General features: G+C 44.2%; 1 protein-coding gene across 1 annotated transcript in view; it reads left to right on the top strand.

The window, feature by feature from the left end:
* LOC122554023 (spectrin beta chain, non-erythrocytic 5-like) overlaps positions 1-14,120 on the top strand; it is a 234,174-nt gene that overhangs the window by 59,446 nt on the left and 160,608 nt on the right. The window contains exons 16-21 of the mRNA XM_043698510.1: positions 960-1,112; positions 1,485-1,615; positions 6,065-6,316; positions 7,666-7,953; positions 10,684-10,918; positions 13,093-13,229. Coding sequence (XP_043554445.1) covers positions 960-1,112; positions 1,485-1,615; positions 6,065-6,316; positions 7,666-7,953; positions 10,684-10,918; positions 13,093-13,229 — 1,196 coding nt within the window. The remainder of the gene's footprint in view (positions 1-959; positions 1,113-1,484; positions 1,616-6,064; positions 6,317-7,665; positions 7,954-10,683; positions 10,919-13,092; positions 13,230-14,120) is intronic.

Here is a 14,120-nt window from a genome sequence, read left to right as displayed (position 1 = left end):
TGCTGTATGACTATGACATTGGTTCACTCATGGTCTTTAGAGAAGACCATGCCGTCCTCACCTTATGGAAGTTATTATAGCAGTCATGTAGTTACCTTAGCGTTGCAGTGTATGCCCAGGATCATATACAGGGCTCCAATAAAAGATAATGGTAGTGCATTGTGATAGGTTAGTTAAATCACTGGGAGATGAGCTAATGCTGAAGGTGATGATGTTGTAATGTGATGGAGAGAACCAGTGTGGCAGATGATGATTAGTTTAGAAAGATAAAGCAAGCCGGCATGATTGGCTATGCTAATGTTATCCGATAAGCGTGGGACCAATGAATTATATAAATTGGAGGTGAACAAAGAAATTGTGGGGAACCAGTAAAGACATTTTGCTGGCGCTCTCAGCTTTGATTTTGCAAGATTAAAGTTTAATTTCGTGAAGGATTTTCTGCGTCGCCTGGTAATTTTTTTTATAGAACATTAAGTGATTCTTCCACAACAACCTGAACTACTTTTGATTCCAAGTCTCTCACCATTCTTGGTTTAATCTGAACTACCACCTTAGAGGTGGACAATGCAAAGCCAATGACCTGTCAATAAGCTTATAGAAACTGACAGTGCTGGGGGAACAGAATCAGTTTGAATAATTTTTCCAATAAAAGGGACTGCCCTACATCAACAGGCCTGCTTCAGAAAGGACTAATACCAACACCAAAGAGTAGCTTGACCTTTCTCTGGAGAAGTTGGTCCTTTCAGTTCACTTTTCCACATTGCACACTGCCTGAAAACCCCTCTACAGTCAATTCACTTTATCCAGTACTTGTTTGGCTTGACAATTCATTCTGTTGTCACTATATGATGCTTTCCAAGTATTGCAAGCCCCTAATTAAAAAGTTACTTCTTTGTGCATCCCAGGACGGTGTTTTCTCTGAGTCACATCCCTCACCCTGTTGTCCTACCCCACTGTAGGATAGACGGAAAACACTGCAGGAAATGATCCAGCTCTATCAGTTCTATAACACCTGCAATGACTTTGACTCCTGGATGAAGGACAAGGAGAATGGTTTCAAAACATTTGAACCCAAGTCGGATAATGTGGAAGTCATGCAAAGGAAATACGAGGTTTGTTAATCCTGTACTGAGTGCTGAATTTCTGTTGCCTGCCTCCCGATGAACCCTTGTACATCTTACACTGTGTCTCCATACCTGTGTGTCTCTGGCTGTCTCTCGAAGCCCCATACATATCACCCAGCATCTCTTTTGTGCATGTCTCTCTCTCTCTCTCTCTCTCTCTATTTGTACCCCCTGTACATCTCACCCAGCACCTCCTTACCTAATCTGTGTCGTCTCTCTCTCTCTCTGTGACCCTTCCTCCTTAATAACACTCCCAAATTTCTCCAGATTTCAGTCTTTGTCTCCATATATTATTCTTCTGCTGGACTGAATGGTTGCTGTCAAGCTAATACCACTGACTGGGATACTTTCGTATTTCAGAACTTCTTGACAGAATTGGCTGCTGGGAAAGGCCGGCTGGATGAGATTAACCAACTGGTGGATGAGTTTATTAAAAACCGACATAGCAAGGAACGAGAAATCAGAGCAAAGCAGCGTGAGATGCATACGAGGTAAAGTCTCGTTAAGTGGGTACCTCACTTCTCCACCAGGTGGTGCTGTTACGCCGTAGGACGGACAGCAGTAATCAAGCCTGTATGGTTTAGCATTGAATGCGGGCTTCACTGGTTGTAATGTTAAAGGGCTCACACTATTGCACTGGCTGAGGTTTTTGATCCAGAAGGTACAACAGATTTCCACAAACTGCAAGAAGGCAGGAGGATTGGTACATCTGCGTTCAGCACAAGAGGCAAATAAGATTAGCATCAAGACAGTTGACCTGAGCTTACAAAGGGTGATCGGCACCTAGTGAGATTCAGAGGGTACCACAGAAATGATGCAGCACAGAAGGGGGCCATTCAAGTTTATGCCCTTCTTAAATGGTGATGCTGGAAATGCAGTACACCAATTGGAGACAAAGTTGTGTTTTGTCACAGACTTGTTACATCCCATTGTGTCTGCACTGGCTTTCTGAGCATTTTAACTTAGTACCAATACCCTACCTATTCCCAATTACCCCGTGCATTGTTTCAGTTTAAATAATCATCCAATGCCCTCTTGAATGCCTCAGTTGAACCTGCTTCCAGGCAAATCCTATCAACTCCTTGTACGATAAAGTATTTTCTTTCCTTGTATTTGCTTCTTTTGCAAAATACTTCAACACTGTGCCCTTTCATTCTCGATCCATTTATGAGTGGAAGCAGTGTTGCCATATACTCTGTCCAGGCCCCTCATAGAAACATAGAAAATAGGTGCAGGAGTAGGTCATTTGGCCTTTTTGGCCCTTTGAGCCTGCACCTTCGATATAGTCATGGCTGACCATTGCGCACTCAGTATCCTATTCCCACTTTCTTTCCATACTTCTTGATCCCTTTAGCCTTACAGCCAGCTCTCTCTTGAATATTTCTAATGAACTGGCTCCAACAGCTTCCCGTGGCAGAGAATTCCACAGGTTCACAACTCTCTTGAGTGGAGAAATTCTTCCTCATCTCAATCCTGAATGGTTTACCCCTTATTCTTAGATTGCGACCCCTAGTTCTGGACTTCCTCAACATTGGGAACATTCTTCCTGCATCTAGCCTGTCCAGTCCCATCAGGTTTCTACATGTTTCTATGAAATTTCCCCCCTCCCTCATTCTTCTAAATTCTAGTGAATACAAGCCCAGTTGATTTGGTTTTTCCTTATATATCAGTCTTGCCATCCCGGGAATCAGTCTGGTGACCTTTTGCTGGACTCCCTTCCTCAGACCAGGAAACCAAAACTGCATACAATACTTAAGTGTGGCCTTACCGAGGCCCTGTACAACTGCAGCAAGACACCCTTACTGCGATACTCAAATCCTTTCACTATGAAGGACAGCACGCTATTAGCTTTCCTCACTGCTGCTGAACCTGCATGCCTACCTTCAGAGACTGTTCCACCACGATACCCAGGTCTCATTGCATCTCACCTTTTCCTAAATTGCCGCCATTCAGATAATAATCTGTCTTCCTGTTTTTTGCAGCCAAAATAGATAACCTCACATTTATCCACGTTATATTGCATTTGCCAAGTATTTGCCCACTCAGCCAGCCTGTCCAAATCACCCTGCAGCCTCTTAACAACCTCCTCACAGCACACACTGCCACCCAGCTTAGTGTCATCTGCAAATTTGGAGATATTGCATTCAATTCTTCGTCCAAATCGTTAATGTATATTGTGAACATCTGGGGTCCCAGCACTGAGCCTGCGGCACCCACTCATCACTGCCTGCCATTTATTCCAACTCTCTGCTTCCTGTCTGCCAATCAGTTCTCTATCCATGTGAATGCATTACCTCATATAACATGAGTTTTAACTTTCCTTACTAATCCCTTATGTGAAACCTTGTCAAAAGCCTTTTGGAAGTCCAGATACACAACATCTACTGATTCACCCTTGTCCACTTTACTGGTCACATCCTAAAAGATTCCAGATTTGTCAAGCATGATTTCTCTTTACTGAATCCATGCTTACTAGGACTGATTCTGTCACAGCTTTCCAAATGCTCAGTTATTGCATTCTTAATAATTGACTCCAGCATTTTCCCCACCACCAATGTCAGGCTAATTGGCCGATAATTCCCCATTTCTTCTCTCCCTCCTTTTTTAAAGAGTGGAGTTACGTTAGCTACCCTCCAGTCCATTGAAACTCTTCCAGAGTCTACAAAATGCTGGAAAATGATCAACAAAGCATCCGTTATTTCTAGGGCCACTTCCTTAAGTACTTGGGATGCAGAGCATCAAGCCATGGGGATTTATCAGGTTTTAATCCCATCAGTTTTCCTAAAAGCATTTCCTGACTAATAAGGATTTCGTTCAGTTCCTTCTTCATGCTTGACCTCTATCCCCCAGCATTTCCTGAAGATTATTTATACCCTCCTTAGTGAAAACATATCCAAAGTATTTGTTTAACTGGTCTGCCATCTCTTTGTTGTCCATTATGAATTCACCTGATTTTGAGAAATTCTATCAAATCTCCTCTTAATTTCCTGCTCTCCACTGAAAACAGTCCCAACTTCTGCAATCAATCCTCAGAGCTATAGTGTTTCACCCCTGCGACCATTCTTGAAGATCTCTCTTGTCTCCAATGCATTAACATCCTTTCTATAGTTTTGTGTCCAGAACTATGCACAATTCTCCAGTTAAGTTGAAACCAGTACATTATGTAAATTCTTCTGCCATTGTATGCTATGTCCCTATTAACGAAGTCTAGAATACCATATGCTTGATAAGAGAAATATACTGACAGAAAGGTTAGTCACATGAAGCCAAAGGATACAGTAATGGGGTAAGTTAATAATCTTCCTTTGGTCCCACATGGCAATCTCTTCAGTAATTTAATCTCTTCTTTACTCTCACCCTGTCACTGATTTTTCCTTTCCCTTTTTTGCCTGATGTCCTTCGATCAAAACACATTTATAACGCTTCCCATCTTTCATTGAGAGGTCACTGACCTGAAGTAGTAATGGGCTGAATTGCCTCCTTTTGCACTGGAACAAATTTCCGATTTAACTCTGTTATCCTCTTCACAGGAGCTGCCAGTCTTGCTGAGTATTTCCACAATCCTCTGCCTTTGTTTTGGATTCTGGACATCCACAGCATTCGGATTTTGTATTAGTCCGGCATGAGTTGCGCTCAAGAAATCCAAGCTGCCTCTCCTCTATTAACTCCTGCTTGTCCCACCAACTCTCAATTTTCTGCCAAATAAATATTTCTAAAAGCTTCCCCACCTCCTTTTATTGCTTCATCCTGCTCTCTTCTCCTTCATTGTCCATGGGGAGCTGTGGGTCTGCTTGTCTTTCTGTTCCTCTTCAGGCAACTATCCACAAAGCATCTCCTCTTTGACCGCGGCTCAGTGCTGCATCATATCTGACTTCCAGACTTTGAAGTCAATTCACAAGAGAAAGATTCCTGCCCCACCCCTGCAATTTGATTAAATTAACTTAAATGTGTCTGCCTGACCCTCATAACCCTTGTGTGTAGACCAGAACACTATCACTTCAGCTTTGATAATTCTGGTGAAGAGTCACTGGACTCAAAACATTAACTCTGTCTCTCTCTCTCTCTCTCTCTCTCTCGCGCTCCACAGATGCTGCCAAACCAGCTGAGTCTTCCCAGCAATTTCTGTTTTCGTTTCAGCCTCAGCTTTGTTTGATAAGCCAACTAGATCACCGTGAGAAGGATTGGTGACCCTCTGAGGGCAGGAATTTCTCATCTCCACCTTAAACCTTAATTATAAACTAGTTCTAGGATCTTCGATCAGAACAGATATCCTCTCAATGTCTACTTCTTTATTCCTTCATGGGATGTGAGTGTCACTGGCAATTAGTGCATGCCCCTAATTGCCCTCAAACTGAGTAGTTTGCCCAGAGTCAACCACATTGCTGTGAGTCTAGAGTAACCTGTAGGCTAAACCAGGAAAAGATGGTAGTAAAGGAGGTAGCTATGAAGAAAGATAGGATAGACTGGTTTGTCTTCACTGGAATGCAGGACGCTGAGGGGTGACCTGATCAAAGTTTATAACATGGTGAATGGCTTGGAATGAGCGGAAAGTATGAGGCTTTTTCCCAGGGTCAAGTACTGGGGGCTACAGGTTCAAGGTGCGAGGTGGCAACGTTTAAAAGAGATGTGCGAGGCAAGTGTTTCACACAAAGGGTAATGAGTACTTGGAGCGTGTTGCCGGTGGAGGGGGTGAAAGCAGACACAATAGCAGCATTAAGAAGCATCTGGACAAATACATGAATAGGAAGGGAATATATGGATACGTATCCTGTAAGTGAAGACAATTTTGATATGGAAGGGGAAGATGTAGCGGCGCAGGTTTGGAGAGCCAAAGGGCCTTTCCTGTGCTGTATTTTTCTTTGTTCTTTGAGGTTGAATTGGTAGCAGCAGATTTTCAAGGCTGGAACTTGGTTTCAAAGTTTGCGTGATTTATTTTGTAGGTGGGCACATATGCTGGTGCTGAAAGAGGAGAAGGGTAGGGAGCTGATCGGCACAGCGGACGTCAAGTCATTTCTCCAGAAATGCCAAGACACGACAGCCCTGCTCCAGGAGAAACTGACTCTGCTCCCCGACACTGAGATCAGCAACAGCAAAAAGGCTGTGGATGAAGAGAGGCGTAAGCACGTTGTATCAGAGCGGGAGATCCAAGCACTGGAAACTCGAATCGAATACCTGACCAAAATGGCTCGCTCGTATGTACATCTTCATGAGGATTATTAGGCCCTTATTGCTATTGTGCATTGTTTTCTGTCTCTGCAGCTTCTATTTGCATTCATCAAAGAGAGGGAGCTTCCTTTGCAGAATCCACCACTTAGAATTACAAGCAATCAACATCAAATGATGCATATACATTAAGCTCCTTCTGCACTGCCCCAATCAAACTCTACCAGGAGGGGTACTGTACAGGATTAGATACAGACTAAAGCCCCATCTTACACTGTTCCCAAACAAGCGCTCCCAGGATAGGGACAGCATGGGGTTAAATACAGAGTAAAGCCACCTCTACAACGTCCTCATCAAATCTCCCAGGCCAGGGTTAGATTCACTCTAAACCCCTCTCTATACTGTCCCCATGAAACATTCCCAGGACAGGGACAGCGTGGGGTTAGATACAGAGCAAAGCTCTCTCCACACTATCCCAATCAAACTCTCCTAGAGCAAGATTAGCATCATTTCAATGCAGAGTGAAGCTTACTGACTTTCCATTTTGACATCAAACACTCCCAGGTTGAGTAGAATGCTGCATTAGACAGATATCATTCAGTGTTAAATACCAGAAGCAGAATCAATCTCAGTGTGTTTTGCTATTTTAATCTCTCCTCCCCATGTCTGACTGTATCGCTCTCGTCCTCTCTCTCATCTGTTTACCACCTTAACCATTTAGAGTGTGCGTCAGTGCTCTCGCTGTTCACCTTCTTGACTATTGTCTGGCTGAGAAAGCTCTGCGTGTGACCTCCCTTCTGACTTGCGTTTACGTCTGCTGGGGTTTGAATCCTCTCCCAGTGAAATCTGATCTCTCAGTTTTCCTCAGAATGGTGGTTTCTGCAGGGTCCAACCTGTGGTCTCAAACTGAGCACAATTGGCACCTTCCTACCTCCCGTGCCACCGTATTGTCTGTAATGATCACAGTTTGCTGCAAAGGGTTTTTGCCCGTCTGCCATCATACAAACTCCAAAAACTACCATGAGCAGCAAACATAAGCAAGTGGTATTGACACTCAAGCAGGAAGTTGAAGTATATCAATGATGTGAGAATGGAGACAGGCACAGTCAGATAATTAATGGCTTTAGCAAGTGCGTTGCTGTTTTTAGATAGATTTTTAAAGGGATTTTCATGTCGCAAATATTTGGTCAGGGTTTACAGTGGTTATGCATTCCTCTTGATTATCCAGAATATTCGAGTAGCTGGCACACTAATAAAATGTTTGCTGTGTATCACTGCCACACGCTCTGTTTTAGGCCTGTCCTGTAACTCGTACTGTGACGTGAAGATATCTGTGGGCTGACATTGTTGTGCTCTCCTGTGTCTGATGATGTTTCAGGATTAAGGACACCAATCCTGCAGAGAGTGCAGCGATCATGGAGCAGGTTCATGAGATGGAAGCCCTGCTGCACAGGGTGAAGGGTCAGGCCTCGCGGAGAAGGCAGCTCTTGTCGGATGCTTATAACCAGCAGCTGTACAGCCAGGAGAGCAAGGAGCTTCTCTTGTGGGCTGGGAACATGAAGGACAAGCTGAACAGCAAGGAGATGGGATTCGATGTGGGCTCTGCTGAAAACCTTCTGAAGGAACACAATGATCTGCTGCTGGAGATCAACGCACATAAAATCAGGTAAGACAAGACCCAGAGAAGAGTCATTCCTCTTACTGTTAGGACCTGGTACCACCAAGGGGCAAAGAAAGGTTCATACACGGTTATATAAATAGAGGTTGTTGTTGAATGTCCACTTCCTCTCCAGCTCCATCCCTCAGCAAGACAGCCTGCTAGATCTCCAACTCCCCAGTACCCTCGTCCATGTGGCTGTGCTTATTATAAACAACTTAATTCGTTGTCATAGAGTCATACAGCATGGAAACAGACCCTTCAGTCTGAATCGTCCGCGCCGATTAAATATCCCAATCTGACCTAGTCCCATTTGCCAGCACCCGGCCCATGTCCCTCTAATCCCTTCCTATTCATATACCCATCCGGATGCCTTTTAAATGTTGTAATTGTACCAGCCTCTGGCAGCTCATTCCATGCACACACCACCCTTTGCTTGAAAATGTTACCCCTCACGTCCTTTTTAAGTCTTTCTCCTCTCACCTTAAGTCCTTATGCCCTTGAGGTTTGGACTCCTCTACCCTGCAGAAAAGACCCTATCCATGCCCCTCATGATTTTATAAAGCTCTACAAGGTTAGCCCTCAGCCTCTAACCCACCAGAGGCTGGGCGCCCAGTCTATTCAGCCTCTCTCTTTAGCTTAAACCCCCCCCAGTCTCGGTATCATTTTAGTAAATCTTTTCTGCACCCTCTCACGTTTAACAACATTCTTCCTAGAGAAAGGCGAGCCGAATTCTTCAGCTTCAAGGAATTGCTATGGGTGCTCCATTTGCCTCTACCCCACCCTGAAATACATCTGCCTTGAACTCACTAAAACAACAGCTTTCACAGGCACAGGTAGAGAATTCCAAAGATTTACCAAGCCCTGAGTGAGGAAAGTACCAATTAAACCTTGTCTAACTCCTTAAATTTACTCACTGTCCCAGCATCCACCGCACCTTCCACAGATTCACAACCCTTTGGGAGAAATGGTTTCTCCTCAACACTGTTTTAAATTTGCTCCCCCTTATTCTAAAACCATGACCTCTCTTCCTAGAATGCCCCACAAGAGGAAGCATCCACCCCATGTCTATTTCATTGCCTTTTGTTCTTGCGTTGTGTCCCTTGGTACTAGGATGCCCCACCTCCAGCCCCAACCTGGAGAAACAGATTTTCAACGTCCATCCACCGATCTCTTTCGAGACTGTTGTAAGTTTCAGTGGGATCACTTCACAGTGTTCTAAACTCCAGAGAATGCGGGCTCAGTCTGTTCAATCTCGCTTGGTATAGCACAGTCCTACTATTCCTGGGAGGTCATTCATTTGGGTCAAAAAAAATGGGAAGGCAACTTATTATCTTACTGGGGAAAGACTTTGGGATGCTCCGGTGCTGAGGGATCTAGGTGTACTTGTTCCTGAGTTACAGAAAACTAGCCTGCAGTTAGAGCAGATAATAAAGAAAGGGAATGGAATATTGGCTCTTAGAGCTGAAGGATTAGAATATAAAGGTAAGGAAGTATTATAACTATACAAGGCATTGGCGAGAGTATTGTGCACAGTTTTGGACCCGTTATTTGAGGAAAGATTGAGGCAGTTCAGAGGAGGTTCACTCGATTGATCCCAGAGATGAGGGTTTTGTTATATAAAGGGAGATTGAATAGTTTCGGCCTATACTCTCTGCTATTTCGAAGAATGAGGGGAGATCAAATTGAGGTATTTGGGATGATAAAAGGTATGGATAAAGTAGATGTAGAGCGGATGTGGGGCATTCTAGGATGAGAGGTCATAGTCTTAGGATAAGGGGGAGCAAATTTAAAACAGAGTTGAGGAGAAACCACTTCTCCGAAAGGGTTGTGAATCTGTCGAATCCGCTACCCCAGGTGTGGTGGATGCTGGGACAGTGGGTAAATTTAAGGAGGAGTTAGACAGATTTTTAATTGGTAATGTGTGAAGGGATATGGAAAGAAGGCAGGAAAATGGGGATGAGGAGCATATCAGCCATGATCGAATGGCAGAGCTGACTCGATGGGCTGAGTGGCCTAATTCTGCTCCTATATCTTATGAAGTTATGAATCAGTCTCCATTGTATTCGCTTTATGAGTAATGTATCCCTTATTAGGCAAGGAGACTGGAATTACACACGGTAACCCCAGGTACAGCCTAACCAAGCTTCTATTCAATTGAAGCAAGACACTTTGCTCCTGTACATAAATCTCCTTGCAAGAGAAAAGGACTGACGTACCATTTGCCTTCCGAATTGCTGATTGCAACTTCACATTAACCTCCAGTGAATTATGAAATCCCTTTGGACTTCAACACATCTCAATCTTAATTAATATCTTCTGTTTATTGAGCCAAAGTTTGGGAAAAGGGAATGTTCTGGTAGATCCTTCAGTGTCAATCTTCGAGGAGAAAGTGAGGGCTGCAGATGCTGGAGATCAGAGCTGAAAATGTGTTGCTGGAAAAGCGCAGCAGGTCAGGCAGCCCCGAAGAAGGGCTTATGCCTGAAACGTGGATTCTCCTGCTCCTTGGATGTTGCCTGACCTGCTGTGCTTTTCCAGCAACACATTTTCAGCCCTTCAGTGTCAATGTCTGGTTCTAAGTAAAGCTCAGGAGATCAGAGGATCAGGCAGTTACTTGGTTGCTAGGAAAGTGTTGGCAGTGAAGTGTGATGCTGGGGACAGGGAAGTGAAGCTGGTGGCTAAACTGATTGTAGGGAGTGCCAACTTAGAGTTCAAATGCATCTCTCTGTCTTATGAAAGGTTTGAGAAGTTGCACGAGCTGGGAGATCGGGTGATGAAGGGGAACTGTGTGGGTGAGGTCCCTCGCACGATGCAGAAAGTGATGGAGGTGCAGGCAGAGCTGGAGGCTGCGTGGAAGGAGCGGAACGCGAGGCTGCAGGAAGGGCTGGAGCTGCAGCAGTTCAACCGGGAGGCGGATCGCATCGAAGCGACTCTGGCTGGTCACGAAGCCTTCCTGAAAATCAGCGATCTCGGGGTAATGTACACTGTCCTGGGGGTGGGCTGGGAGAAGTCAGCCAAGTGGAAGAGATCAACCATGATCTAATTGACTGGTGGAGAAAAGTCAAAGGGCTTCATTTCTCTCTACTTCTCTGTTCATAGTAGACTTCCTGGGTTAGCGTACAATATCCACTCGTAAACGTGGAGGTCTGAGAACTTAATCCCACATTGCTGATAAATGTGAATGTTTGTGGATTGGTGAAATGAATTAAAAGTTGCTGCTTTGTAAAAACCCAAACAGCAAATGGATGTCCTCCAGACGAAGGAGGAATACTATCCTAACTGATCTGAGGTGCCATGTGACTTGATTTGATTTTCAATGGGTTCAGGCAGCAAGGGATGGATAATAGGTTAACATCTGCAGAAGGAATCGAGTGGACTCCAACAAGATTGAAATCTCTTAGCCCAATTATAAATAAACTGAACATGGTGCCTAAAGCAGACTAACTCCTATTTGTAGTAATGCAGAGGAATGATACAGTAGGGTAAGGAAACATAGTTCTGCCAGTACGGTCACATCCCCTTCCCTCACCCCTTTCCCTTCTTCCCTTTGCCCCATCCCTTCGCCTCCTCCTCTAACTTCACCTCGCTCCTCCCTTCGCCCCCTCTTCCCTCATTTTCCCTCACCTCTTCCCTTCTTCTCTTTACTCCCTCCCCTTGCCCCACCTCCCCTCACCCCATCTTCCCCCTCCAGAGAATGTGGTTCTGGACTGATGACCTCCCCTGACCGTTTCGCCCTCCCGAATGGGCCTTGTGCCTCTTCCCTTAGCCACCCCAACAACCCAACCCGCTCTGAAAGTTTGTTTCCAGTCGGGGGTCATGTGACATCGAGGTGCTGAGGGCAAGTTCTCACCAAATGGTGGTGAGAGTGAGACCTTGAGCTGATGTTGAGATGAGAATCTCAAAAGGTGGCGTTACCCAGAAGCATGCAGCTGGTTAAACAACAGTCGAGGACAGCACCCCCGAGTACTCACAGGCCTCAATACATCACAAACAAAAGAAAGACTTTGAACAGTAACTTCCACAGTGTCTTTCAAAATCTCAGGAGGACCAGAATTACTTCACACCCAATGAGACACCTGTGATTTGTGTTATGGACCAGACCCCTTTCCCCCCACTCCCCCCCTCCCAAAAAGGAGATAGCCTAGACTCTACCTTTCACGTTTTTTAAAAGGCAGGTGTAAGGTGTTGTGTTCTGGATATGCTTCGATTGATCCACCACTAAGCTTTAATCAAAATACACTTTATTCTTACAACACACTTACTGTACAACAAAAAAAATGACATAACTTTACGGAAATACTTAAGAAGATAATGTATTATTTGACCATTAATCATCAACTGTTCTAATATAGGCAGCATCTTATAAACACACCCTTAGCAAAGGCAATTTAACAACACAGTATTTATTCTCATGTGCTGTCTTTTTCCAGTCTGATACTGAGAAACGCTGAAATAAACCATCTGCCCCTCCTGATTTTTAAGAGGAAATCTCTCTTTCTAAGACTTCACTCTAGCAGCAGAGAACTCAACCTTTTCAGCTCCAACAGCCAACAACAACCACCAACTACTGAAAGTAAAGCTAAAATCCTTTTGGATCTTTACCCTGCCCACTGATGATTCTTTTGTCCCACAAAAAAAGACACCCAGAGAGAACTCAAAGCTGTTTACTAACAGCCTGTCTGAAGGAGACCACTGTGACAACACCCCTCTGCAAGAGAAACAGCACAGAACACATCTCTTAAAGACACAGTATCATCACATTTGTGATGTTGGAACACAAGGCTGTCAGATCATGCAATGTGATAATGATGAAATAGACAGTTTCTCTAAAGTTGACTATGAGATAGCTGACCAGGATATCAGTTGAACTCCCCTGCTTTTCTTTAAAGTAGTGACCTGGCATCTTGTACATCCATTTAAAAAGGCATTTGGAGTCTTGGTGTCCTCCCATTTGAGATTGTGCAGCTCTTTTTCAATGGAGTGCCAGTCTGGGCCATGCCTTCAATGATCTAGATTTGGATTTGAGTCCCAAAAGGCTTCAGACCCTGAGGTGAAGGTGCTCCCACTGCAGCCACACTGCCGTTTAAATGAGAACGGGCTATAAATGTGACCTCTGAGATCTCTAACAGTATGTATTACTTTTAAAAGGACAATGTGGATTCTGTCAGCAGCCTGCTGAAGAGGCACGAAGACTATGAGAATGTACTGAAGCTAACGGACCAGAGAATTCGGGGGCTGCAGGACAAAGCCTCCAGACTCTCCAAAAATAGCAACTACACTAATGCGTACGTACTGGCCTCTTAGTAACTGGCTTGCTGATGTCCAGGTCTGCAATAGGTGCATTCTCAAGCAGAGATCTATGCTGCTGAAGTTCAAGATTATTGTTAATGTAACTTGATTGCAGAGTCTTGGATGATTGCTATACATTGCATGGTGTTCATCCATCTGAACAGGCAGATGGAGCCTTGGTTTAACATCTCATCTGAGATGATAGGACCTCCGAAGGTACAGTACTGCCTCCATGCTACATTGGAGTGTGACCCACCGACTGAGCCACAGCCCTCACTACTCTCTTTTCTTGCCACAATGGACAACCAGCACTGCCTCCTCGGTTTGTGATTCATTGACAGCTCCCTCTTCTTTAGTGAAAGTGGTTACAAAGTACTCATTTAGTCCCTAATTCATGCTCTCTGCCTTCACAAGAATGTTTTCTTCCTGAATTCTAATTAGTATCCTTTCTAACTATACAACTCCTAACTATTACTTATAGTTTTACAATTTGTTTATAGACAATAGTTTTTTAATGTCAGTTGCTAATCTATTTCCATTTTTGCCCTCATTCTAACCTAAGTGATCTCCCAGTTGTTTTTGGATTCTGTATCTCAGCAAAGGCTCAGATACCAGTTAAACTTTCCCTTTGCTTTTCATATCTTCGATTACTCCCAGTTGGCCCTGGGACTTCTTCCCTATCACTCATATCTAGGTCAGCTTTTACTAATAAGGCCAATGCAGTGAACAAAGACATTAGTTCACTGATTTTACCCCAGATCTCTTCTCCAACAATAAGAACAGTTGGAGACTCGTGCAACAGTACAGTATCCTGGAGAAATACAGCTTATTAAATACTCCAGAAATAAAGCAGCTTATCTACTATGGGGTCGAAAAGTGTGGTGCTG

This window comes from Chiloscyllium plagiosum, chromosome 10 (genome assembly GCF_004010195.1).
Source record: "Chiloscyllium plagiosum isolate BGI_BamShark_2017 chromosome 10, ASM401019v2, whole genome shotgun sequence".
Lineage (NCBI taxonomy): Eukaryota > Metazoa > Chordata > Chondrichthyes > Orectolobiformes > Hemiscylliidae > Chiloscyllium > Chiloscyllium plagiosum.
Note: the sequence above shows the minus strand (reverse complement) of the source record. Positions and strands in the feature narration are given on the sequence as shown.